General features: G+C 38.2%; 3 protein-coding genes across 3 annotated transcripts; 1 reads left to right on the top strand and 2 right to left on the bottom strand.

Moving 5' to 3' along the window:
- Positions 1 to 885: 885 nt before the first annotated feature.
- LOC125473638 (aspartate--tRNA ligase 1, cytoplasmic-like) lies at positions 886 to 2483 on the top strand. Its single transcript, XM_048576750.1, has 5 exons — positions 886 to 1025; positions 1239 to 1344; positions 1755 to 1862; positions 1973 to 2086; positions 2184 to 2483. The coding sequence occupies exons 1-5, from the start codon at positions 886 to 888 to the stop codon at positions 2481 to 2483; spliced, it is 768 nt and encodes a 255-aa protein (XP_048432707.1).
- Positions 2484 to 4295: 1812 nt separating this feature from the next.
- On the bottom strand, positions 4296 to 9127 carry LOC125473651 (50S ribosomal protein L1-like). Its single transcript, XM_048576779.1, has 10 exons — positions 8394 to 9127; positions 7795 to 7866; positions 7003 to 7044; positions 6824 to 6926; positions 6493 to 6557; positions 6364 to 6408; positions 6172 to 6279; positions 6001 to 6088; positions 5061 to 5107; positions 4296 to 4975 (listed from the first exon to the last, which is right to left on the bottom strand). Exons 1-10 carry the CDS (start codon positions 9030 to 9032, stop codon positions 4895 to 4897), a joined length of 1290 nt encoding a protein of 429 aa, XP_048432736.1. The 5' UTR covers positions 9033 to 9127; the 3' UTR covers positions 4296 to 4894.
- Positions 9128 to 20625: 11498 nt separating this feature from the next.
- Positions 20626 to 26953, bottom strand: LOC125473635 (sec1 family domain-containing protein MIP3). Its single transcript, XM_048576741.1, has 7 exons — positions 26536 to 26953; positions 25706 to 25849; positions 24709 to 24858; positions 23633 to 24088; positions 21558 to 23096; positions 21406 to 21474; positions 20626 to 21275 (listed from the first exon to the last, which is right to left on the bottom strand). Exons 1-7 carry the CDS (start codon positions 26581 to 26583, stop codon positions 21147 to 21149), a joined length of 2535 nt encoding a protein of 844 aa, XP_048432698.1. The 5' UTR covers positions 26584 to 26953; the 3' UTR covers positions 20626 to 21146.
- Between the last annotated feature and the right edge of the window lie 700 nt (positions 26954 to 27653).

The raw sequence follows: 27653 nt of genomic DNA, 5'->3' as shown, positions 1-27653 counted from the left end.
TCATGACGAAACCCAAAAACAAAACCGTGAGGGATGGTAAGCCCAGAGCGGACAATATTGTGCTACGGCAGAGTCAAGCTAGAATGTGACAATTTGGTATCAGAGCCATTCTGCTGTTTGATGCAGATGTGCCAGCGAGGATGTCGGGTTCCCCTTAAGTGGGGTGGATTGTAAGATCCCACATTGACCAACGGAGAGGGGGTAATGTGCCTTATATGTACATGCTCCCCTCCCTATAGCACCAAGCCTTTTGGGAACTCACTGACTTCGAATCCCATAAGATCTCCAAAGTTAAGCGAGTTTGGGCAAGAGCAGTCCTAGGATGGGTGACCCCTTGGGAAGTTCTTGTGCTGAAACTCAAAAACAAATCCGTGAGGGCGTGGCCTAAAACGAACAATATCGTGCTACAACGAAGTCGAGCAGGGATGTGACAATTTGGTATTAGAGTCACTATGTCATTCGGTGCAGATGTGTCAGCGAGGACGCTGGGTTCTCCTTAAGTGGGGTGGATTGTAAGATCCCACATTGACCAACGGAGAGATGGTGATGTGCCTTTTAGGTACATACTCCTCTCCTTATAGCACCAAGCCTTTTGGGAACTCACTGGCTCCGGATCCCATAAGATCTTCAAAGTTAAGCGAGTTTGGGCGAAAGTAGTCATAGGATGGGTGACCCCCTGGGAAGTTCTCATGCCAAAACCCAAAAACAAAACTGTGAGGGATTGGTAAGCTCAAAGCTGACAATATCATGCTACGGCAGAGTCGAGCTGGGATGTGACAATTTGGTATCAGAGCCACTATGTCATTCGGTGCGAATGTGCCGACAAGGACGCCAGTTCCCCTTAAGTGGGGTGGATTGTAAGATCCCACATTGACCAACGGAGAGATGGTGATGTGCCTTTTAGGTACATACTCCTCTCCTTATAGCACCAAGCATTTTGGGAACTCACTGGCTCCGGATCCTATAGGTAGCGTTTGGTACGCGGGACGGGACGGAACGGAGTGGGACGAGACGTTCCGTCCCACGTTTGGTGAGCCTAAAATGGGTGGAACATGCTGTTCCACGGGACAAGTTTTGGGTGATTTTTGGTTCCACCTCTCCCCCCTGGAACGACTTGTTCCACGTTCGTGGGACACAAATTTATAACATTTTAAGACAAAAATACCCCTCGTCTTTTTCAATATTTACACCATCCAAATCCTAAATCCATTCTCTGTTGCTACTCTCTCTTCCCGTAGACTTCCTCCTCATCCTTCTTCTTCATCCTCTCCCATAGCCGTCGACTTCACCCAGCCAGCACGCAGCAGCACGGAGCCACTACCGTCGCACTGCAGATTGACCCAAGTATGCGATTAATGTCTTTTGTTGCTGATTTGGGTTGTGTTAATTACGGGGTTTTGTTAATTATCAGATTTGATTTGTTAATTACTGGGTTTTGTTAAGATTTGTGCAACTGGGAGTGCGAGTGCATTCTTCGCTGGGTTTTAGGTTGGACGGGCCATGCTAGGGTTTAGGCAATGAAAACCGTGGATGGGGTTTGGGCGGAAACAAGGTTGTTTTTCTGCTAGGGATTTTGGGGCGATTGATGGTGATGATATCCATGGATTTTCAGAAGAAATTGATGAATAAATAATATTATTAATTAGGTTCTTGAAAAAAAAATGGAAAAAAAAAAACAAGAAAGAAATGGATTGAAAGTTACTATGATTGTATTGGGTTTTGATTGAAATAATTGAGATGTTGATCTTAATTAGGTGGAGGTTCAAGTGGGGAAGTTGTATTGTGTGAGTAAGGCTGCTGTTTTACCTATTAACATTGAGGATGCTGCTCGGAGTGATGTCGAAATCGAAAAGGCTTTGCAGGTACATTTGGATGATTTATTTTGAAATGGATTATTGAAGCTTTGTTAAGCTTTCTGGGACTTTCTCTCTTAGTACATGTATATTCGTTGGGTGGTATGATGGGTTTATAGGCCGGAGAAACACTTGTTCGAGTTAATCAGGATACCTGCTTGAATAACCGAGTTCTTGATTTGCGAACACCTGTGAATCAGGGGATATTCCGCATTCAGAGTCAAGTTGGCAATGTAAGTAGTCTTTCCACCATTTGCAGTATTTATCTTTTTAAAGCTAGAGAAAATCGTTAAGAGTTTAGTTCTGTATGTCGGTTGCATTGTTGTGTAGAGCTTTGGGCAGTTCTTGATATCCGAAGGCTCTTTGCCAAAGCTGATTGCTGGTTCAAGTGAAGGTGGAGCTGCTGTTTTTAGACTCAACTACAAGGGTCAAGATGCCTGCCTTGCCCAGTCACCTCAGCTTCACAAGCAAATGGCTATACGTGGTGGCTTCGGTCGTATTTTTGAGATTGGTCCTGTTTTTAGAGCTGAGGACTCCTTTACCCATAGGCATTTGTGTGAGTTCACTGGCCTTGATGTTGAGATGGAGATCAAGAGGCACTACTTTGAGGTAGAATTAGTAATTTTTTAGGCATTTGTTTACCTTTACCGCCCTATATGACGATGTATGTTAACTTATGGTGCAATTATATACTTGTTTGTTCTGGTCATGCATGATCATTAAACTTATATATTTTTCAACATTGCATGGCAACCATGACCATATAGACAGAACCAGCCATCTCATTCATGCTAACCATCTCATCACTTCCAATATTTACTGGCTCAAAGAAGTCTGACTTCATCAACCTAAATCATAGAAGAATTACAAATTTTAAAGGGGTTTGCAAGTGGAACACAACATATACCTAATAAAATTTGGACCAAGAAAAACAAATAATGGATAAGCATATAGTGTTAAAATTTGAACAAGTTAAAAAAAAAAAAAAAAAAAAAAAAAAAAAAGTCTCATCCCGTTCCACGCATAAATATTGTATCAAACAACAAACGGAACATGGGTATTTTAGTCATTTTCATCTTTTGGTTCCGTTCCGTCCATGCGCTACCAAACGCAGAACGGAACAATCGTCCCGTTCCGTCTTGCACGTACCAAACATAACATAGAACATCCGTTCTGTCCCGTCCCGTTCCATCCCGTCCTGTCCCGTCCCGTCCCGTCCCGTCTGCGTACCAAACGGTACCATAAGATCTTCGAAGTTAAGCGAGTCTGGGCGGAAGCAGTTCTAGGATGGGTGACCTCACTGGGAAGTTCTCGTGCCGAAACCCAAAAACAAATCCGTGAGGGCGTTGTCCAAAGTGGATAATATCGTGCTACGACAGAGTCAAGCTGAGATCTGACAATTTGGTATCAAAGTCACTCTACCATTCGGTGCGGATGTGCCAACGGGGACGCTAGGTTCCCCTTAAGTGTGGTGGATTGTAAGATCCCACATCGACCAACGGAGAGGGGGTGATGTGCCTTATATGTACATGCTCCCCTCCTTATAGCACTAGGCTTTTTGGAAACTCACTGGCTCTGGATCCCATAAGATCTCCAAAGTTAAGCGAGTTTGTGCAAGAGCAGTCCTAGGATGAGTGACCCCCCCTGGGAGGTTCTCGTGCCAAAACCCAAAAACAAATCCGTGAGGATGTGACCCAAAGCGAACAATATCGTGCTATGGCGGAGTTAAACTGGGTTGTGACACATTAAGTAATTATCTAGGATAATTAAATTATTAGAAATATTAAACTAAAAAAAAACACATGTATTGATAACTCTGCCATCAGCGCCTACTTCACTTCGGAGGGGATATTCCTCCTTCTATCTATAGTCATGGGGCACCTCATGCGGATGAGGGCTCCTATCAAGTGATTCAATATTGCATGAACTGATACACATATGTTCTTTAGTTGTATTCAACATTCATTCTTTCGTCATCCCTTATGCGGTAGTCATCGAGCGATCTAGGCACCTATGGAAAAAAAATTGTAAACATTATTATATTTTATACTAATTTATAATATATCTAAAAATTATAATTTAATATTTTCTAAAAGTTTGTATTAGTCCTTCCAACTAAGTATGGCAATTCAAACTGTTAAACTCGATAACAGTATATAACCACCTAAACAGATTTGAGGATGAGAATTCGGTTATATTTAGGATTGAGGAAAACCATAAATATTATTCGATTATTGTTTAGGATATGGTTATAAGGGTCCCCGATCTATGTTCATTCCGTATTTGACCCCAATAGTACATATTATAGATATAATATAATTTATATAACGAATATAGTGTGTGTGTGTGTGCGCGCATGCGCATGTGTGTGTGTGTTTTGGACTTTTAAAGTTTAGGTAGGTAGATACTAATGTATTGACAACTTTGTATATAAATACAGAGTTAGTATTAATGTTTTTCATTTTATTATTTATTGAAGTACAATATACTTTCTTTAACGGGTAATGGATTGTTTCATACTACCCGTTAAATTTAACAGATCAAGTTCGGATCAGGTAGCAAGTTCCTAGTGACGAATGAGGACCCGTGTCGCCTCCACGTTTTCCATATAGTCACAGAACATCATTGCATTTACACAGGAGTATGCTGAACATCCTCGTCCAAATCGAGAAGTTGCGATAACGTGCCGCACATCAAAATCATGGAACATCTATTTTAGAAGATTGTAACGGTAAAATTTATACAAATAAATAACGAAGAGAAAAATTCAAAAGACCCAAAAAAAAAAAAAAAACACACACATTGCAGGGAAACACGAAGATCGTGATGATGTGAAGCAGTAGAGCGAAATGCCATTTGCAATAACACTCGGACGGCTTGCAGATTCACGGAAACCCGTCAATATAGTATTCCAATTTAGTCAATCCACATCCCGCTCCGAGAGAGACAAGGAGAGCCGTCGCTACCTAAAAGAGTAAAAGACTAATAGAGTAAATGCTGAACCTTTGAGCTTGGTTGGAAATGTTAACAAATCACGTCACTTAAGCCTTGAGGTGCACTTTATTGTAGTGATCTGCAGCTTTGGACAATGACTGTATTGAAACCGGGAATCCTGGACCCATCTGCACATAATGATGGACTGGTTAGTTTCAATTTTACAAGACCGCATTTAACCAAAGTATACAAAAACAAGGGTTAAGAGCTCACCGTGCTACATATATGGAACGAGTTAATATACCCCGCATATTTGGAAGCTGTGAAAAATGAAAATTGTGAATGATTTTAATAAACGTGAAAAGAATACGTACATATTTAAGCAAAAGAAAAAGTCCAATCCGATGCTCAGTGAAAAGCTTGCAACAAAAATTCTCATCAATTCATTAAAAGTGCACAATCTAGTAAACAGAGGGACGTCCTTCCACAACGATTATTTGCAGTGTCCTAAACATCTCTTCAATTTTCTTCTTAATGATACATAGGTGGGCATAACGGAAAATATTATATACAGCTAACACATTGAGCTAATTATCTTCCATCCAGGATTTCACAGAATATGCTATAATTAGATTTAACCAAGATCATAACTGTACCCTGGAGTTAACACTGCAATTGCTTGTGCAGAATGTATAGGTTAACGGTTGAGCTAAGCCAAACTGAGCTCTAAGATTTTCTAGATTGAATAGGGAAGTTATGTGGATTCAAGTGGCTCAGAGGCTTAACCTAGCCGAACAAAGTTGAGCTCAGGTCTGGCTCAGCGGTGGGCGACAGATATAAGGCCATTCTCAGCTTGGCCTTAAAAGAAACGACTATAATACTACAAGGTGCTTCATGCGATCAAAGGGTGACAAACAAATTTTACCACATAACCATGAAGGTGGGTCAAAGACTCAAATGCAACACAAAGATTTGTTATGCATAGTAGAGTTAATAAAACACAATTATGCAGAGTCATGCACCTGCACTTCATTTATGGAAATTGATCATTTACAACTCCTAGCAAAGTATTGCGCTTTCAACAACTTAGGTCATCAACGACATATATCAAAGCTAACACGACACCGAGAATATAGGAAACACACGAGTCATTTGCTTAGTTTAGCCCAAAAACAACAATATAGGAAACACACGAGACATTTGCGCCACTTACACTTTTTTAAACCTGTAGGCTTAGCCAGCAAAAGAGAACTCATAAATGCACCAATGTTCTCTTGCAGATACTCCTCCGTGAAGCTCACCTGAAAAGAAAGAAAGAAAGTGATATCCATGTCTCCAGCAAACATTTGAAGAAATGAAAACATTGTGTTTGTAATTATGGTACCTTTCCAAGTCCCACATGTACAATTGATGTTCTGTCCATTCTATACTCAATATGACCTTGTCTTACCTTCTGCAGTGCTCCAGTAATGTCATTGGTGACAGTACCTAGCTATACGATACATAGTATAACAAAAATTAGTAATTTTCCCATAGATCTGCAAACTGAATAAAAATTATAACAATATAAACTCACTTTACGGTCAGGCATCAAACCACGCTCTCTAAGAATTCTTGCAATCTGTTAAACATCAAACATCCACTTTTGATTAAAAACACAATAAAGTTGACTAATCCCACAAGTAAAGAATTACAACTCAAAAACCTTTGCCAGGCGCATAATCATTTCATTTGTAGCAAAACACTTGTCAACATTGAGCTTATGACTGCCTGCATGATAAAAGGCAGACGATAAATTGTTTGATTTCTTTGAACTCAATCAATGCAAGATTCACATAAACCCATATAAACACAAATTTAAAATACAAACTTCATTTTTTTTCTTTTTTTCTTTTTTTTTTTTTTTTATTTTTTTATTTTTTGCAAAACCACAACTCAAAAAAGTTAGAATGGCAATATCATTGCATAGTATATCTGGTGGACAGGAGTTTCTTTTTCAGCATATTATTTAGTAGCAACAATGGTTAGCTCATTACTTGCAATTTCCTCAACCAGTTCAACACCGCCAACAATATCTGCTCCTGCAGCTCTAGCTTCTTCTGCATCTGAGCCTTCAGCAAAGAAAGCAACCCTGACAACCTGAAAAATGACATAATACAGTAACCAACTAGAAAGTTGATGAGAAAGATTGATTTACCAAAGTAAAGATAACTACCTTCCCACTACCATGCGGCAAAGTCATGTTACCACGAACCGCCTGCACTTCAATCAGGTAGTCCATGTAAATTGAATCTTTTAAACAGGAGTTTGGAATATTAAAAATAATTGTGCCATAAGAAATTTGAAGCACAAAGTAGAAAGCAGAAACAATATCTTCTTTATCACTCTTTTGAGAAGCATTCCATGACAACCCTACTGAAAACATGCAATTACTACGCTAAAATGAGCAACGTTATGATCACAAAGTACAGTAAAAAAAGTGACAATATTTCTCAGTCAAGGCTAACCATATTTGGGTGCATGGAAGGTGTGCATTGATAATTCTTCAAACAACAAATACAAGGAACTTACAAATAATGGTTACAGCTTAGTCACGTAATAACTTTTTTCAAAGAATAACATCTGGAGTCCAAACCATTGAGTTGATTCAAATCCTGAAATGCCAATGAAACATCTTGGGTCCAACCTTTATAAACATTTGTTAATATTTCCTTTACGTCATTGTTTCAAGAATTCTGCCCTACAGTTAATACCCAACAGCCATCTCACACTCACTCACACAAATGATTTCACCTTATTCAAAACGGACACGACTAGCTAGAAACACATGTGGGCAATCGTTTAAATCTAGATGTTGTTGGACTGTGAAATGAAATGAAAATCTAAACTCAGGACTTGCTATTATATATTCACATATCTAAAGTAAAAGTCAACATATCTATATTGACACACAAAAACATATGCTTGAGATAAGAGAAGATTTTACTCAGATGAGTTGACAAATTACATTTCGCTTCGCATCAATACCCAATTGTACATGAGCTTCAACAGTTTCATCAAATTTGCACTGGGCATTAGCCTGTAAAACAACTAACCATGTGAAAAAGAGATTAGAAATGAGAAATACTTTGAAATAAAACATAACACTTCTAAGTAAACAATAACAAAACAAAGTCCTTTCGGGGGGCATCCAACTATATTAAAAGAGCAAGAACACCGGTTAGCGCAATATGCATGTGAAAAACAAGCATGATCTCTATATGCTCCTACTTAACTTAGTCTTAAAACTCGATCACAATCACAGCTCGTAAGATAAATTTAAAAAGATAAACTTCATTTTGCTTATTAATAACCTACATTTTGTTCTGCCAATCAACACATTACTACCTTTTAATCTCTGAGAAACAAAATCAAAACAGAGAAGGAAAGCGCATTGCAACCAAGCCAAATAAACAGTATATTAGTTCGATTAAGTAGAAGTAATTTGATATCCCAAATCCAAAATTATCTAACAAAACAGTAAAACTTAAATTCCTTTAACTTTCCCACATTTCTCAGCAACCAAACAGCAATCAGTTTATCAGAGAGAGGAAACGTTACACTGACCTTGACTTGGCGAATTGCGTCCATGACCTCGAGAATAGATTTGCTCTCCTTCTTCTCAACCTTAATCAACGCGGGAAAAGGAACCACCACCTCCTCCTCAGGAACCCTAAAAAGCCTCCTCCTCATCCGACCATCGGCCTCGATCCTCCTCTTCTCTCCCTCCAAGTCCTTCACGCCATCCACATCCTTTTCAGCTCCGCCTTCGCCACCTCCGCTCTCCTCCGCGACCCTATCTTCCGGTAAGGGAGCAACTTTCACCGGGTACGATACCGGAGATATAGATGGAACATCCCTGATGAAACGCGCCTCTTCACGGGTCCAGGTGGCGCGAGTGTCCTGACTCGATGAGTTGGGCGAGTCACCGGGGCTTTGTGGAGGCGGCGGTAATGTTGGTGCTGCTTGGGGAGTCGCATCTGGATCGGGTAGGGATTGCTCTTTGGGTTTGAGAGTGTAAGAAACGGGTTCGACCGGCACGGGTTGGCGTCTAGGAGGCTGCGGAGGGTTCTGATTCGGGTTTGGGTCGGATTCGGAGCTTAGGGATCTGTGGTAGCTTAGAAATGGAGATGGGTGGAGACGGGAGTGAGGGTTTGAGAGGCAGTGACGGCGAGCGGAGGAGAGGAGGAGCTTCAGGGCGGCCATGGAAAGGGTTTACGAGGTTTAAGCCTTAAGCCAAACACCGTTTTCTTCAGAAAAATGTGCCCCGCTTTCAGTTTGGACGAGTAAGCTGTAACCAGTAAGTACAACCCAAAAATCAAAAAATGGTTAATTGCATTTTTCATTTATTTATTTATTTTTATTTATATAACGACATACTCAGTAACTAAACTAGTTGCGAATTTTCTATTTTTAAGAATCGAATATAAGAGCTATTCAGTACTACAGTCTAGCAGTATTTTTTTTATTTAAAAGTGAGATGTTTTAAGTTCAAACTCATGGATGACGAATTTGATACTAAATTAGATTGTTCATTGTATGATGAGTTAAACTCCCCCTCCTTCTAGTGTAAAAATTTCGATGTATTAAAAAAAAAAAAAATGATTCAAACATAAGATGGAATAATAATGGACTAGCGTTCAAATGCAAGTTTTAACCACATTATTGGTAACTCATTCTCATTATGAGACTAAACTCACATCCTCCTTCTTAATGTACATAATATCGCTTGTTCAAAAAAGAGAATGGACTAACGGTCAAGATTAATAAGATGTTTATGAATCAATAACATCCGCAGAGACGTGTAAAAAATGTTTATAACATACACTTCGAATAAATTATTTGACGCCGATTTTTTCAAAGATGAAAAAACAAGTTTTTTGAATTATTTAAAAATATGAAGAAAAAAAAACTGAGGTGGTGTACGCCCACTTTAATTTTTGAGGTTAAATTTATAGATTTGAAAAAAACAATTGCCAAGAAAACAATCCTTGTTGTGGCTTATTTTAATCTGACAAGAGAAAGGGAGGTACAGACAAAGATTAGAGAGATATATGTGAAGGAAGATTTGTGAAAAACAAGTTCATTTGAGCAACATCAACAACATGCAATTAACAATTAAAAGGCGGAATCATGTTTATATGCACTCAAAAACAAAACTTAACCCATGAACTTCAAAGCCTAGTAGATAGGTGAACCAAGACTCAACTCAAAACAAAGTGAGTTGAGAAATCAATACCTTTGTAGATTCCTCTTTGCATAAGCAAAGGCTAATCACCCAAAGAGAGGGCCTTCATTCTTTGCATCTTAGATCCATGGATTTGGATGAATGAAAAGGTTTCTCCAAGTTCCCAAAATTGAGAACCTCTAAGTCTCCACACCAAGGCATATTGTAGAAGAAATGAGTGACCTTGAGGAAGTAAGATTGCTAGATGTTTTCCTCAAGGTGGCCGGCCATTCCTAGAGAGAAAGGAGAGTTTGTGTTCTCATCCTTACTCCTTAGAAAACCCTAATGATGAAATGGCTATAAAGATGTCTTTATACCACCTCACAATGGAGTGGCAAACTTGCAATTAAGCCAAGTTCACTACCCTCCTCTAAATGGCCGGCCTAAGGGGATTTATTGGGCTATTTGGGTCTTTGTGAATCATTATTCATTAAGTTGTCATACAACTTAAGTCAATGGACTTGACGTTCGAAGCCTATTGGGCCTTAAGGTCCAAAACTATCCCGAGGTCTTTAACGAATTTATTCGTTTGATTAATTAACATATTAATTAATCCTTGCCATAAATAATTAAACCATTTAATTATTCTTACTCATCTCCGTTGAATATTCAATCTCTACTTTACACGGTGTACGATCCATTAGATTCCTTTTAGCGAGGCAGTGGGCGATTCAAACTCTTTCAAATCGATTGTGAATTGAAACTTACTTTCAATTCTCCCGTTAGTGATAATACACTTTTAGGGCTTCCACAAACCATGGTTGACGCCTAGCAGCATGTCATGGTTACCCAAGCTAATCAGAAGAGGTGGAGAACCTATTCAGTTTTAGGATTATAAATGCAATACGGTCTTTCTCTAATACTATACTCTTGACCACATTGTTTGGTTTGATAGTTTATTCATGTCTACTATCCAATGTGAGTCTTGTGCTTATATGATTACCTTGAATGTGATTTGGAACACATTCCTAAATCTCATTCATACTTTGGCCAAAGATTCTTAATCATATCATAGAGTATTCTCCCTCAAACAGTTTGAAGGTTAGAGATCCCTTGTTGCGCATTCACTTGCCTCCATGGCTAAGTGGCTTAACCCCAACGATGCCATGGACACCCTCCTGATGGAGTGACTTTGACATAATCCAAGATTAAGGACCTAATCACAAGACAACTGTGATGCCTCAGGTCAAAAGACTAATTTGCATTATCCCAACCATGAGTTCTCATGTGACATGAATATGAGAACTCTTCGTTGATCGTGTTCAGTGAACTCATTCTCTATTGAGCACCTACGTACTTGTCTTGATGTCACACACACCAATGACTCGAGACTAGTCACTCTCCCTGAGAGAAGACATAGCACGTACTGATCTTAACGGACTGTCAATGCCCAATTGACAATCCTATGATCAGGAACGTTTAGGATGTGTCAACGAAAGAATGGTCTCATGAATCTAACTTCTTTAGATCGCATTCTTCCAATCACATATTCCTTGGACTTATCGTTTAAGCATATAACATTTATATGAGACGGCTCAAACAATAATCTTTGCCCTTTACATTTAAACTACATTAGTTTGAAATGTCCGTAAAGTATCATCATATGATTGGTTTTAGGGCACATTTCCAACAATATGTTTGTAGGGTTGTGTAAGAAATGTGTTTGTAGGATTGTGTAGAGAATGGATTCAAAAATGATGAAACATTCATAATATCAAAATTTTCAAATAAATTCGGTTCTTTTTGTTTGAGATATATTATTATTTTTTTGAGATAGATTATTATTTTATTTTTATATTCTTTTTGTTTTTTCAAATAATAAAAGAGAGGGAAAATATTATTCTCCTCCAAGAAATACAAGTCTTAATAGCGAAGAATAACAAGTATCAAATTTAATCTAGAATTTACACAATCACAATTTAATACAATGTTTATAACACTCTTCCTTGTGTGTGTAAATACTCAAGTAGATTCGGCATCATATAGAGTTGAGGAAGCTGACTCGTCGACGCTAATTCTGGGAACAAGTTAGTCTCAAAGTAAAGAAGGAACTTGCAAATGGAACTAAGTCTCACAAAAATCTCAATGGCTAGAGCAAAGTCAGATGAACCGTCTGTGGGACATCATCAAGGGTATGATCAAACCAAGGTGGGTGCCTCGTCAAAATCTCATTAGGTAGCAAAAACTCAGTGGAAAAAAGCTCCTAATCGTAGGAAAAATAGTACATTAAGATCAAGCAAGTATACTTCAAGATACTCCCCCAGAGTTTGACATAATTCCAAAGAGAACTAACAATGTTATAACTCAGAAAGTTTACCCATACCTATTCCTTGAACAAGCTTCTGAAATGTTGCCTTCAGTAGTGGTTTGATGAAAAGAACTTCGGCGCAATGTGCTTGGTGTTGTTTCCTTTAATGTAACCCTTCTTGAGTTGTTCAATGCATGCTGCATTATCTTCATAGATAGTCGTCGGGAGGTTAACGACAGGGTAAAGATTGCAAGAGCTTCGAATATGACCCACAACTGGCCTCGGCCAGAAGCATTCCCGAGTAGCTTCGTGTAAGGCGAGTATTTCAGCATGGTTAAACGAAGTGGCAACTAAGGCATGTTTAGTTTATCTCTAAGATATTGCGATGCCTTCAACAGTAAAGACATAACCTGTTTAAGAGCGTGCTTTGTGTGGGTCAGATAAGTGACCTGCATCGGCATAACCAACAAGGCTAGAATCGACTCGAGAATCGAGGGGGGTTACGGCATCACTCGAGGATTCATAAGGATAGAACAAGCCCAAATTCGTAGTACCCTTAAGGTAAGGAAGATGTCTTTAACACTAGTCTAGTGTCTACGTGTTAGTGCGTTACTGTATCTTGCCAAAAGATTAATAGTGAATCAAATGTCAGGTCTAGTGCATTAAGTTAAGTACAATAAAGCATTTATCGTACTTAGATAAGGAACTTCAGGTTCCAAAGTCTATTCATCATCCTCGTTTGAATGGAAGGGATCTCGTTTTGCATATAGCGATCGTACGACCATAGAAGTACTCGAAGGCGCAGCAGCACCTTCTGGGTGTAGTTCGATTGATGTACTAAGATTCCATCCAAATGGTATTTTATCTCGAGACCAAGACAGTATCAAGTCTTTCTCAGATCTTTCATCTCAAATTTCGACTTCAGGTGCGCAGCAGTTCTCTCGATCTCTTCAGGAGTTCCAATGAAGTTCATGTCGTCGATATAAACTGCAACAATTGCAAAACCGAAATGTGACTTCTTAATGAACACGCAAGGGCATAGTTCGTTGTTCACATATCCCTGACTAGTCAAATACTCACTCAAGTGGTTATACCACATTCTTCTGGATTGCTTCAAATCGTATAGTGAACGCCTTAGCTGAATTGAGAGCATGTTCCGAGGTCTAGAACTTTTTAATCCAGTCAAAGTAAGTCCTTCAGAAACTTTCATATAAATTTCCGTATCAAGATCCTCATAGAGATATGCAGTTACTACATCCATCAGCTACATACTCAGTTTTTCAGAAACTACCAAACTGATAAAGTAGCGAAAAGTAATCACATCCATAATGGATGAATAAGTTTCGTCATAGTCGATCTCACAGCGATATGAGAAGCCTTGCGCAACAAGGCAAGCTTTGTAACGCACAATTTCATTCTTCTCATTATGCTTCCGAAACGAAAACCCACTTATAGTCAACGAGCTTTATATGTGTAGAAGTAGAAGCTACAAGTCCAAACACCTTACTTTTCACAAATGAATCGATTTTGACTTAGATTGCTTGTTTCTAGTTTGACCACTCAGTTCTACGTCGACATTTATCAACGGAATAGAGTTTAATGTCATTGCACAACATGATCTCAGTAGTTATTGCATATGCTAATGTATCGTCAATTATCATCTCATTTCTACACCAGACATCATCCAAACTTGCATAATGGACTGAAATCTCATGATTCTTGGGAGGTGGATTCGCCTCTTTAAGAACAGTTCCGTAATCTAGAATTTACCTCATGAGTTAGATAGAATAAGTAAGCGACAATTGGATTCATGGTAAGCTTAACAGCCTGTGCCGTGGGTTTCTTCTTCCAGAGGTTTGGATCCTTTGAACCAAGAGGTCTTCCACGCTATTGTGTAGGGATAGAGGATTGGCTAGTCGCTAATGTAAATGGATTGGCCAAAGTGACATCCCGGGCCTCCAAAAGGGAAGTTCGTCGTACATTTGCTACATCCATCTTTATAGGCACATTTGCAGCTAGAATATGTCATCTTGTCACTCGTGCTAAATTTGTGAAAGCATTTGGCATGCTTTGAGCTACACTCTAAAGATCTAATATGCATTGCACTTCAGTTTCAGATTAAGCAGTGAATGATCTAAATAAGACAAAGTGTGAGTCGTCCACGATAATTTGTGTCATTCTACAGGAACGGTGACGTTCTTATTTCCCTTATCGATGGGAAGGTTGTCTTATAGAAGTGACAATCTGTGAAACGAGCGGTAAAAAGATAGTCTGTCAAAGGTTCTAAGTAACGAATAATTGAAAAAAAAATCATATTCCGACGTAGATTCTCATCCTTCGCTGAGGCCCCATTTTTGTACGTAAGGGCGGTGAAATAAGCATATAGACCGCACAACCAAAAACATGCAAATGCGATATGTCGGGTTCGTATCTGGTAACCAACTGAAAGACGTTATATGGTTGGGTTGTAACAGGCCTCAGGCGAACCAATATGGTTGCGTGCAATATTGCATAGCCCTAAGCAGTGATTGGAAGCTTGGTACGTATGACCAACGATCAAGCAATCATTTGTAAGCTCTTAATGAATGCCTCTGCCAGGCCGTTCTAGGTGTGACCATAAGGTATATGATGTTCAACTTCAACCCCGACCGACATGCAATAGTCATCAAAAGTTTTAGATGTGAATTCTCTAGCATTATCCAATTGAAATAAATTTGATCGGATAATTATGGTGGTAAGCCCTAAGCTTAATAACTTGAGCCAACAGTTTGGAAAAGGCAGCGTTCCTTGTGGACAACAAGCACATGTGTGACCAACATGTCGAAGCGTTAACCAATACCATAAAATATCTAAATGGTCCGCATAAAGGGTGAATTGGTCCACAAATGTCCCCTGAATTCTTTATAGAAAAATAGGAGGATTCGAACGAATTTTTTCATAAGAAGGATTAATAATAAGTTTTCCCATAGAACAAGTTAGACATGCAATTCCTTGAATCGAACCTAAACTTTGGGTTAGTGGATGCCCGTGTGAAGATTTGAGGATACGACACATCGCTGTTCATCCAGGGTGTCCCAAACGATCATGCCAAAGTGTAATTTCGTGCCCAGTCCCTTAGGTAGGGCTAGCCATGTAGTGGCTCTCTATAAGGTGCATGGTTGTAGTATATAGACCACTCAAGATACGTTCCATCTTCTCTAAAATACGCTTCTGGCCATATTTGTAGAAAGTGATGCACAAAAATTCAACTCCGTTTTCTACATAGGTTTCAGTGTGGTAATTATTGTCTTGAATGTCCTTGAAACTCAACAACGTTCTTCCGGAACATGGAGAATAAAGTGCCTCATCAATGATCACGATTGTACCATTGGACAACATTATACGTGTCTTACTACGTCCTTCAATCAGGTTGGATGGGCCTGAGAAGGTTGTCGAAGGTGCATTCGTAGGTATGAAGTTAGTGAAATAGATGTGTTCACACAAAACGATGTGTGTGGTTGCACTATCTACTAGACAACTAATTTTCCCACTAGTCACACATAAAAATAAAAATTAATTTGAATCAGTCACATGCATAAAAGTTCTAAAAAACAAATATATGTTCACAATAATTTGAGTATTCGAGGATGGTAATTAAAAAAACTTCATATCCAAAAATAAATTGCCAACAAATAATCCAAACATAAAAGGAAAATTGTTCAAACTTAAACCAAAAACAAAGGGGGTTCGGCCACTTAGTGGAATTCAGCCCTAGGGGTCTAAAATTCAAATAAAAATAATTTATGTCTAAGATTCTAATCTTCCATAAGGTTAATGGCCTTTTGAAATTCAAAAACATCCATCTTGGTACTCTCCGGTTCATCCACTTGCATAAAGTTTGATTCAAACTTCTTACGACGAAAATGGTATTCATCTACAACCTTTAGGGGAGCACGACAAACACGGGACCAATGGTCATTTGAACCACAGTGATAACACATTTCTACATCCATGGTATTAGGTGCTTTGCCTTTATTCTTGAAGTTTGAGGCCTTGGAAGCGATGTTAGAATGCTTATGAGCTCGGTTTCCTCCTTTAGATAAGCCTTGGCTTTGTTGACCTTGATAGGGTGGCTTTTAGCCGCCCCTACCATGCCTATGTTGGCATTTTGGGCATTTGTTTGTGCTATGATGTGTTTCAAGAACATTAGTCGCCTCAGTATGTTGAGCTTGATGATTTTTCATCAACAGCTGATTCTGCTTTTCAACGATAAGTAAAACAGAGATCAAATCTAAAAACTTAGTGAACTTTTAAACCCTATGTTGTTGCTGCAGAACAATATTGGTAGCAGAAAAAGTCGAATAGGTCTTCTCCAGAAGATTTTCTTCGATCAAGGTCTCGTTATAGAACTTGAGAAGTGATTGGATTCGACAAACTTCATAATTATATTCATTCACAGATGCTACCAATCATGTCTTGCTTCAGGCAAAAAGATGTCCTTTTGGTGATCGAAGTGATCAGCCAAAGCGACCCAAAGTCTCGTGGATCTTCCTTAGCAAAGTACTCAGATTGCAATGCATCATGAATGTGTCTTCGGATGAAAATCATAACAGTAGCTTTCTCAGCTTTGCCAACCTGGTCATCAGTCTCAACTTTAATAATGGGGCGCAAATTCTTTGCAATGAGGTGGAGCTTCACATCTTAAACCCACTTGAGGTAGTTTCTTCCGAAAATCTCTAAAGCGGTAAAGTCAAGTTTGTTCAAATTCAACATATCCCTATCACAAAATAAATGGACAAGAATGTGGTTAGACATATATTGGTTTAAAGTTACATGAAAAAGTTTCAAGTTTTCATGAGTGATGTTTTAAGGAAAGCTTCAGATTTTCAAACAAGACATGTTTCTAGAAACTTCAGGTTTTGAAAGAATTATGAACTTTAAGTTCATATGTTCCTGTAGACAAACACAAATATATATACAGAAATATGCAACAAGAAAATATGCAAATAGATCTTCGGGGTCAATAATTAAAATGTAATTAATTATTTGGACTTCGGGGCAAAATTAAAGTGTGGGTCAAAAAGTTATAAAACCCAAATTGTCTAAAAAAATAGACAATTAAAACTCGGGGCCCAAAAATATGGACCAAAGCCACAGGTGGGTTGAGTAAATTTGAGGCCATGAAGTCTAGCCCAAAAATGGGCTAGAATAGGCACGGGTTGCAGGCCTAATAGACCAAAGGCCCAAATGGGCATGGATTCGGTGTGGGTGGGTACACATAGGCCTAGGCACGGAGGTCCTAGTATGAGGTTTGTTCCAGTGTAACGCAAACACACATACACTAGCAGAAGGCTGTGATTGTGTGTGGCATGGTGCATGGGAGAAGGCAGGAGCCTAGAAGGGCTCAACTGTTTCTTGGGCCGGTGATCACTAAAGCCCAAAGGGTTGGTGATGTAGGTCAAGGCAATAAACACAAGCAATTCCAAAAGAAGGGTTATGCGATATGGACCAAAGGAAATCGAGGCCCGTTAAGACTAAGGTTGGATCTACAGGCCACCCCAGCAACATTGGGTGTGTGAATCCACCGAAGATAGTCAATGGCACCGCTTCAGGCGGTTTTTCATGGTTGAGGCAAGCCATGGTTCATTTGAGAACCAAGTTTTTAGCGACGAAGGTAAAGCCTCAACTTCAATGATGTGAGAATCGAAGGGATTCGAGTGAATCATGTGGAAAAACTCAAGAAATTCTTGTGGAATTTTCGAAGATCGTTGTTGAAAACGATGAGTTTCGTCTTATGCACATGACTAACAGTTGTGGTTTCATAAAAAAAAATCGATGGGAAGGTCTCAGCTTCATGCCGAAGGTTTGGGTTAGGGACGATGGTGCCAAAACTCACTATTTGGGTTCTCTGGGATTGTAGCCTTGGGATTGAGCTGGGCTCACCAAACCGATGTAGGCTGTTGGCCTGGTGTTGGCGATCATGCACGGCGGTGCGCCTTGAAACTGGCGATGTGACTTGAAACTTGCGGTGCTAAAACCCTAATTTGTTTCTTTATTTTTTTTTTCAATTTTAGATTATAAATTAATTCAATTTTTATGCATTTTCACATATAATTCAATGCATGGACATGTTTCAATGCAATTCATGACAATGTCAATTCGCATAATTTAACAATTATGGATATAATGCATACACAATTTATGTAGAATCTAAAATTTAAAAAATGTAAAGTTGGGTCATGCATTATGGTGAATGTTCATGCTATCAGGGCTACAAAAATATCTAGATAAAAACTATTGTTTTGGAAGAACCTGATTGCTTAATGATATTGATGAATTGGTTTGATGCAGAAAACTTCCACATTAAATTCCTAAGCGCAACGGTAGGAGTATGCTAATAATGTGTTGTGGCTTATTTTAATCTGATAGGGAGAAAGGGAGGTGCTGCAGCAGAGAGAGATTAGAGAAAGATGTGTTTGTAGGGTTGTGTAGAGAATGTGTGATTCCCCTTACGTAGTGCCTTTATTTATAGTAATAAGAGAGGGAATAATCTTTCTCCACCAATGAATACAAGTCTAATAGAAAGAATAACTAGTATCAAATATAACCTAGGATTTACACAATTACACTTTAAACAATGTTTATAACAACCCCAATTTTTTAATGGAATTTTAACTATGTGGTTTTGAAACCTCATAAGATTTTACACTGTTTTTCATACACAACAAAACTCAAAGAGTTGTACGTCTAAGTACCACTTGGTAGAGCTTTTAGCGTCAGATTTTAGCTTTTCGTCAATATTGTGAGCTCTCTAAGTTTGTTGTTTGATAATCATTTCATTTTCACTTTTCACTTTTCACTTTTCACTTTTTTGAAAACTGAAATATTGTCTAGTAACTATTTCAAGTTTCTAAAAAAAAATTAAAACTAAAAACTACTCTATTGAGTTTTCATTTTTTTTTATGAAAACTGAAAGTAATTATCAAACAAAATTCTAATTTTCAAAAAGGTGAAAAATAAAAACTGAAAAACAAAATTGTTATCAAACAATCCCTAAACTGTTTGATAAACTCTCAAATTAGATTTGAGAGCAATTTTTTTGGCACATTAATGAAATCTATAACCGGACAAAAACATCTTTATAATCTCTAAATGAGATGTTAAATTGTCCAAATCGTTGTTAACAGTAAAAAAAGACAGCAACAATATTTTTCATCCGAAAAGGCAGATCTGATGTGGTATAAGATGGGTTTGACAACCCTTACCTTTGTTGTCAAAATTGACGGCAGCGTCAAAAATTTTTTGATTAATTACCAAATCGCAAATATCAGTCTGCAAACCGCAAACCCAGGTCTGAAAATATTAGATTGAAGGCAAACCCAGCTTCTTGGTTCAGAGAAAATTTAACTTCGCCGCTACATCTTGGAAGCTTGGCGTTCTCTCCAGTCAGTAATTTCTCATTTTCTTCTTCTTGAGCTTTGTCACAAATAGATTTTAGGATTTGGTTTGTATTTGAGTACTGAATATTTGACCATTGAATATTGTAATGCATTTGAATAAAAAGGAACAGGCTAAGCGATATTGTATCGATTCAATTTGCTTCGAATCCAATTTAAAAGAAAAGAAGAAAAAAACATACGGCTTGAAGTTATATCGGTATGAAACTTATCGAGCTGATTTAAATTACTTTGCAGCTCAGAAGCCTCGGTATTTTATCCCTTGGGTATTAATTCAGATACCCATTCTGGTGTACAACTAGGAAATTATGAAAAGAAAATAATGTAACCAAATTTAAAATTATAAAACATAAAGTATGAAAAGGAATAATATAATAATATAATATTTAATTTGATATATCAGATGCACAGCAAAACTTTGAAAGATGTCAAAGTGACACATAGGCCGTAAAATCTAAATTTTATGTTTAAAATTTGACAGGTCTTAGAATTTTGTTGAAGTAATATCAAGCCATTGGACTCTCTCTCTCTCTTCTAAAGGTGGAACTCAGACATGTTAGATGGTCAACCCAACTTTAACTCAACATTCACAATTCGAGTTAGGGTTAGGTTCAAGTTCATGCATGTTTATTCAAGTTCGGGTGTAAATTGAATTCGGAGTTACATGGGTTGTGTTTGAGTTTATCTCACTTTATTGAGTTCAATCTTATAACACCTTATTTTGTAAGATTTTTCAAATTTTGTACCACATAACGTCAATATATATTAGTTAAAATCCAATTTTACACTTAGTATCCTCGCAAAAGTTTAAACCAAGTGTTAGGGTGGGAGACCACTTCTAATGTTTCAATTATGCAAAGTTGATAAAATTACAACAGAATACAAAAGTTTCAATCCAAAGAAACTGAACGCAACATTATTATTCATTGTTCAAAACAATAATTAACAACAAACTTCAATATATGCATGAGAGAATTCGAGTTGGATTTGGGTTGACATGGGCTGGCTTTTTACTTCATAATGACCCACTCGATCAAGTTTAAAATCTAATCGGACATGGACAAATTCGGATTGACCCAACCTAAGTTGCACCCAACTCTCCACTCACATGCCCCAACCCCAACCACCGTAGGTCATTCTCCACCCCTCCACCTCTTTTCCCCCCAAACCAATTTGATCTCAAAGCACCGAAATCTCCATGCCAAATTCCATCCCACCCTCTTTGAGATAAATTCAAAACCCTAATTTGTACGATCTCAAGTCCTTGATCTTACATTCATCAAACGCGTACATAAAGTAGGGCTGAAAGTTTCAGCACAGTTAAGCATTCAGGGACAAGGAGAGTAAATTGAATGCTAACCAAAACATATTTGAGATTCACCTATTGGCCACTGTCAATCGTTAAACAATCAGAAGTAACTAGACTTGCCCAGTAGTAAGTCGAGCATGTCGTCAGGAGTAAGGAGAGTTGTTCCTCCAAGAACCAATTCAATATCCGGCCTTCCACTCTCGGATAATGCCTCTTGAGCTTCACGAACCTTATTACACATAAAAAACAACAGGGTTAAGTTTCTTTTGCAAGTGAATATAAGTAATTTTTTCCCAAGGAACTACCAGTTTTCATGCGAAATGTTAACATACGGGGAAGAGAATCTGAGAAATGCATACCTCGACACTATTGATTCCTCCAATGACAAAAACCAGGATGATATTTTGGTCGGCTAAACTTGGTTTCGCCTGAAAATTGGAAAAAAAAAAAAAAAGTTGGTTATCAAGCATATATGGACCCATTGAACCAAAATCTGGACATGGGAACTTACCTGCCCAAGGCCAAATCTTCTGAAACCACTTTTAAAAAGTTGTCCCACGGTAGACGAGTGATACTCCAGACCAGGTACGTCGTTCTTCGCCAAAACCCTTGTTAGAAGCTTATATAGCAGTCCTCTGCTTGCATATGGATCTCCGCTGAAATTATTTTCTAAAGACAATGACCCGTCCTTCAATGGTATGTTCCTACTCTTCAAACTAGATAGCTTGTGAAGGAATTTGAAAAGATTATCCACCCTATCACGCAGCTCCAACTTCAGCTGCATGTCACTATACACTTGCTCTTTACTGTTATTTTTATTATCAACTTCTTCATCACCCCATTTACCCCACTGATCGTCATCAAAATCATCGATGTCTATTTGATCTGAAGACGTTTCTTTGCTTAAGTTGGTCTCGAGCTCTTCCATTAGACCATGAAGAAACTTGAGTTTTGCTATTGATGGGTTTTCAAGAATTGCTTCAACAATAGAATCCTTCAACAATTTCTCCTCTTGCCAAGAAAAAGGGCCATCAGACCCAGATGTCGGAAAATTCTCACCTGCTAATATATATCCAGAAATCATAAGGAGCAAAGCATCCTGAAAAGAAAGTAGTCCTTTTGAGGCCTCCGACTTCTTGTTCTTCTGTCCATGCAATCCCATCAGAGCCGTCTTATTGATAAGATCATCAATTTGAGCAGAAAGACTCTGGGTTGTGTCTCCAGCACTTACAACACTCAATATTCTCTCCGCACTCATAAATGCTTCCCATCTGGCCGAATTAGATTCGTCAAGGGCAACCAGAGCAGCTGCTGCTAATTGAATAATTCCCTTATTTCTCAGTAAAGATGATTGCGTTTTAGCTAGGGCTTTTACCATAAGTTGCAACTCTGACTTTGTAACAAAACCAGGACGCGATTTGACATTCACAGTTATATTTTCCCGACGAAGAGCTTCTTGAAGCCACTTCTTCACCAGTACGGCTCCATCTTTCGTTCTCCTGTCTAGTATAGCTTCCATGTATGGTGTTCCACGAAAACTTTCTGTAGAAACAAAAGACCCACTAAGAAGCTCATTCTCAAACTCAAGTGGCTTCTCATTATGAACTTTGTTCTTTAGGTTCATCAAATCCAAAACCTGAGAGGCAGAGTTCCCAGAATCCCACCCGCACAGAAAAGCTTCAATGCTTTTTAAAAGCCTAAAGTTATCTGTGTTGTTATCTTCTTCACGTAGAACTAGGGCAAGTGGTATTTGAACATCAAGAGAAGCACGTTCCAGGTTAGAAGGGCCATGCTTGAGTTGGTTTTGTGAGCTTTTTAGGTGGGCGGAGAATGTTGTTTTTTCCCTGCGGGGCAGGGATGAAAACATACAATCAACAAGTGAATCTCCATGACAGCATGGAGTAAGAAGATCCAGTGTACGATCAATGAGTAATAGCCCTGCAGATCGTTTTCGGCGACCTACATCATAAAGACTTGACATGTCTGTCATAATTTTCCCCACAGTTTTTGAGAGATCACCAAGTGAAAATATTTCCATCTTCAAGTCCATCTGCATAATTAAATAAAACACACGATAGTCAGGGTATACTAATCAAACAAAGCACTCTGAACGGACAACATAACAATTAACCTTGGCGGTAATAACTAGCAACACATTTCAAATTCTTCTTGTATTTTTTATTTCATATTCCTTCATATGTTCCCTTGCCTTGACATTATATCACCACACAACGTAGAACAATTGTATCCCAACTCCCATGCGACAGATCAAATACATTTACAGGAAATGGAACTGAACTTTGGCAAGAACCATTGTCGGAGTCTAAAGTGCTGCCTATATCATGGAAAACGACAGTGTAGAAATTTTGGGAATTTCTAAAGCTTTTAGATAACATAAATACAAGGGTTTTGGATTGTTCTACATGTACAACCTTGTAAACAGTAAGCTATCATTTCCAACTCTATGACAATATAAGTGCAATCTAGACTTTTGAAAATAATCAAATTTCAAATATGATGAAAACTAAAGAAATGAATGCAAGGAACTAAAATTAGACTTGGGGGAAAGGGTAGCGTGTAGAGCACCTTTGCAGCAAGATGATAAAGAAAATTTGCTGTAAGCGTTGCCCCGGCAGGAATATCGTCACCATCAGAAAGCAATCCAGTACTTAAGGGGGGCAACCCTGGACTAAGAGCATCCTCATGTTTAACTGATAGGTATGCATCACCAACTGATCCCTCTGAAGGTAAAACAAATACTCTTGGTGAAAAGGGGCACAAAATCATGGGGAAGTGATGCACAGAAACAACCAGTTTTTTCCCTACATCTTCTGTATCAGCTACTGACTTGTCTTCAATGAAATCTCTTGCACTTAAACTAGTTTCATGTTGAGATATGTCCTTTAAGTTGCTGCCTTCTGTCCGTCTGGAATTTTTCTTATCTTTCTTAACAAGCTCCTCATAATCTTGGACAAGCAAGGACTCATATTCATGAAATGCATCTGGTCCCAGAGGTGAATCAGGATACGCTGAATGAGCTATCTGCAATCAGTAAAGCATTCAACATTTAGGAAAGCTAAAGTAATAATACTGTGATGATGAAACATCCATCGAATTGTCCAGAGAATAAAGGATGGGAAGATAACTCAAATCACTGCTACTAATGCTGATGCTGGTATCAATAGTACTACCAACACCGCTCCCAGAAAGAAAAAAGAGGTTTTGACAGGCTTTATACAAAATTTGGCTCAGATAAGGCAGCTGAAACTTTTGAAGACTAGAAAGGATGTAACTAAATTAACTATATCCACAATCTTCTAGTTCTGCAACACCTTCCTTCGGTTTTCAAAACTAATAATCTGCATACCTAATTTAACATTTCAGTGTTCTGCCTAAAAAGTAACGGAACAATTACAGATCACGAACTTAATTCTTGAAGGGCACAGTTTCATAAAGGAGAATGAGATCAACTACACAAGCTTCTGACCATATCTACTCATCTGAGCATAGAAGTGAATTTGATAAAAGGAGGAGGGGAGAGAGAGGGGGGCGGAGTATGTAGCCAAGGGAGAAGAGATAAAAAAAAAAAAAAAAAACTGATTATCTAAAGAAAAGGGCGAACATTAAAATTCCATTTAGAAGTGGTAATTCCACAGAAGTACCTCTGAAACAGATGTGAACACAGTACAACAATCTACAGCTTGATGTGTGCTCAGACAACGTAAAATATATCGATGTGCATCACTTAGTAGACGAGAAGTGATCACCACAACTTTCGTTACAGGATGAGAATTTGCATTCCAATCAACCACCTGAAAAATAAGGCATATAGGCAGTTAAATACAAAAAGGATAAATGATAATTTAAATATAAATGTTCATCCACATCTCATAATCATAATTAAAACAAAATAGAGGCCTAGAAGTTTGGGGCATCATGGAAAGACATTGAAGCATTTCCTCTAGAGTGCTACAGTTACTAGAGTTCTCGAGAATTTATGTCAAGGACAACAAAGTACTTTGTTAATGTTAATAGATTAGTAGTCGAGCTACAATTACTAGAGTTCTAGAGAATTTATGCCTGTTAAAAATGGTTTTTATTTTTTTTGGCAGTCGAGCTGTTTTTAATAGATTAGTAGATAAGCAGATTTTGATGACTAAGGAGATATATGAACCGATAGGGTATCAGAGACGGACAAAGTCTAATGTGTCCTTGAGTTTAGGGTTGTGTTGTGACTCATGGGCATCAGTTTGGGGTGGCCATCGTTGTAATGTGATCAATATACCCACTGTAAAGAAAGAGGAAAACAAGAACATAACTAATTATTTTCACCGATTCTCCACTCCAATACACAAAAATGGTCTTTTAATGCTTTATCCAAACAAAACAAGACTATAATTTTTCCCAAGAACAGTTTCTTAGATAATATCATTTTCCATCAACACAAGAGAGTTTACATGAAACACACGAAGGCAAAAATTTTCTTATAGTGACCATCGCAAGAAAGTTTCTACTTCAAAAACCAAAAAAGATAATTCACCACACTTTTTAAGTTTTAATGTTATATGGCATCTCTGTCCAAATGTTGAACTTGTTTTCACATTTGACAAAATGTATGAAAAAACACGGCTCATAGTAGCCCTGTAAAAACCAACTTACCGTATCAAGAGAAGAAATGTTTTCCAAACTACACACAGCACGTACTCCATGGTTCAGTAACAGGGGAAACGCTCCCGTGTACTGGAAGCTCTGTGTACATCCAGCATCTAAGTAAAGAACAGAACCTTCAATGTGGTCCGATATCTAAAATGAGAAGATGAAGAATTAACAATCTTATAAATCAAATATACATAAACTTCAACTGAACATCAACATGTCTAGTACGAGAGCAATTAATTCAAACTAATTCGACAGGAACCCCTCTACTCCAAAACTCAAGTATAATAAGAACTTGTACCATAATGATTCTACGTAGAGTAAGGAAATAAGGGGGGAAACGAAAGCTTCTTTGCTCAGCCATAAAAGTTAGATTCAAATGGACTATATATAGCAGAAATCACATTTTGGGCAGAAATCACATTAAACTTCTAAGACATTCTCATATTACAAGAATTCATAAAAAAAAACACCCCCAAAAAAAATCGCTAATAAGTCAAATGGGAAATCAAATACAGACAACTGATTGGCGAAGGACTAGGATAGTCGGATTTTAACAACTAGAGAGGATGAATCCCTGTCAATAATTCAAGCAAAATTTAGGAGTTGTGAGCCAAGAATTCATCCTCCAATCCCTAAATTTATTTTTTTTTTTTTTTCAAAAGAAGTCATATTTAAGCCCTAACATTAGATTTGCAGTTGCCAAAACTGGGTAGAATCTGAAAGCCTGACGAATACAGTAATTTGCAGTGAAAGAACATAATTCGATTTAGTACGAAAACGCAGTGAAGGAACATGATCCAATTGAAAATTCATATACAAACGATAATCACCTCGCTAATGGAATCGAGGCAAGATTTGGTGACATCAACGACAGCCATGTTTCGATTCAGTTCACATGAATAAGCAGAAAATCAGCTGAACAAGAGTCATAAGGCTTCCTTCCCTTCCAAGGATTTGCGATTGAGTTGGGTAATCGGTGCCGTTATTATCACTGTAAGCCCTAATTCCCATTTCTCCTCTGTTTCATTTTTTTATTTCCTTTCAAAATTTCCTCTGTTTTATTTTTTTTAGGTTAATTTCTATCTTGAAGTTTTTTGGTTTTCAATTATATGAAATTTTTTTCAATCCAGAGTGATACCTAAAATTATTATTTTGAGACATTTTCATATATCTGTTAAATTTTCTGTTAGAATCTCTGTTAACTAATGATGTGGCACCTACATAGACAATGACTGAACGTCACGTAAATATTAAAAAACTTAAAAAAATTAAAAATTTTGAAAAAATTAATAAAAAAATCTGGACCAATCCTACCCACCCCACTTTGGCCTCCCTCGCATCCTTCTCTCGTCTCTCATCTCCCTTGCGCCCACGCCAAACCCAGCCATGGCATCTCCTTTCCCTCACAACACCAAAATCTGCAACTCTCTCTTAAAACAACCAACCCTCATCGGAGGCAACCGCACATTTACCCAATTCTGCTCCCACTAAACCAAAACCCCAATATGATTTCTTCAATTTTATGCAAATTCAATTTATTTTTTCGATATCGATTCCCAAAATTAGGAAAAACAAACCGATGGAAAAAGATTAATTTTTTTCCCAATTTTTTGTAGAGAAAAATGTTTATATTTTTCATAGATGAAACCAAGGGTTTCTGGTGGGTCACGGGTATCGTGCGCATGGAAGCAGGAGAGGCTAAAATCGAGGCAAGGAATGATGACGATGGTGGAGGCAAATTCATCGGGGAGATAGTTTTGAGAAACGGGTAAGTGATGGGTGGGGTGGGCAGCGGCCACGAAAAGAAAAATAAGGAAAGGTTAGCCAGCTTCCTTGGGACGGAGATGGCGTCTGCATGCTCTATAAGGTGACTTCGCCCGACACTGAGAAGCTTACCTGTAAGACCTACGTGACCTCCTGGCACGCTGCCTTACTCTTGGCCAAGCCC

The sequence above is a fragment of a genome, unplaced genomic scaffold (genome assembly GCF_019419815.1).
Source record: "Pyrus x bretschneideri cultivar Hongxiangsu unplaced genomic scaffold, Pyrus_bretschneideri_v1 Contig90, whole genome shotgun sequence".
Lineage (NCBI taxonomy): Eukaryota > Viridiplantae > Streptophyta > Magnoliopsida > Rosales > Rosaceae > Pyrus > Pyrus x bretschneideri.
This window is presented reverse-complemented; position numbering and strand designations above follow the sequence as displayed.

Coding starts and splice junctions, on each gene's coding strand:
- LOC125473638 (XM_048576750.1), top strand. CDS start 886: ATGGTGATGTGCCTTTTAGGTACATACTCCTCTCCTTATAGCACCAAG. Junction 1,345..1,754: donor CGCACTGCAGATTGACCCAA/GTATGCGATTAA, acceptor GATCTTAATTAG/GTGGAGGTTCAAGTGGGGAA. Junction 2,087..2,183: donor TTCAGAGTCAAGTTGGCAAT/GTAAGTAGTCTT, acceptor ATTGTTGTGTAG/AGCTTTGGGCAGTTCTTGAT.
- LOC125473651 (XM_048576779.1), bottom strand. CDS start 9,032: ATGGCCGCCCTGAAGCTCCTCCTCTCCTCCGCTCGCCGTCACTGCCTC. Junction 6,409..6,492: donor TGATTATGCGCCTGGCAAAG/GTTTTTGAGTTG, acceptor GATGTTTAACAG/ATTGCAAGAATTCTTAGAGA. Junction 4,976..5,060: donor CGTTCCATATATGTAGCACG/GTGAGCTCTTAA, acceptor CATTATGTGCAG/ATGGGTCCAGGATTCCCGGT.
- LOC125473635 (XM_048576741.1), bottom strand. CDS start 26,583: ATGGCTGTCGTTGATGTCACCAAATCTTGCCTCGATTCCATTAGCGAG. Junction 25,850..26,535: donor GCCTCGATTCCATTAGCGAG/GTGATTATCGTT, acceptor TTCTCATTTTAG/ATATCGGACCACATTGAAGG. Junction 21,276..21,405: donor GAGGAATCAATAGTGTCGAG/GTATGCATTTCT, acceptor ATGTGTAATAAG/GTTCGTGAAGCTCAAGAGGC.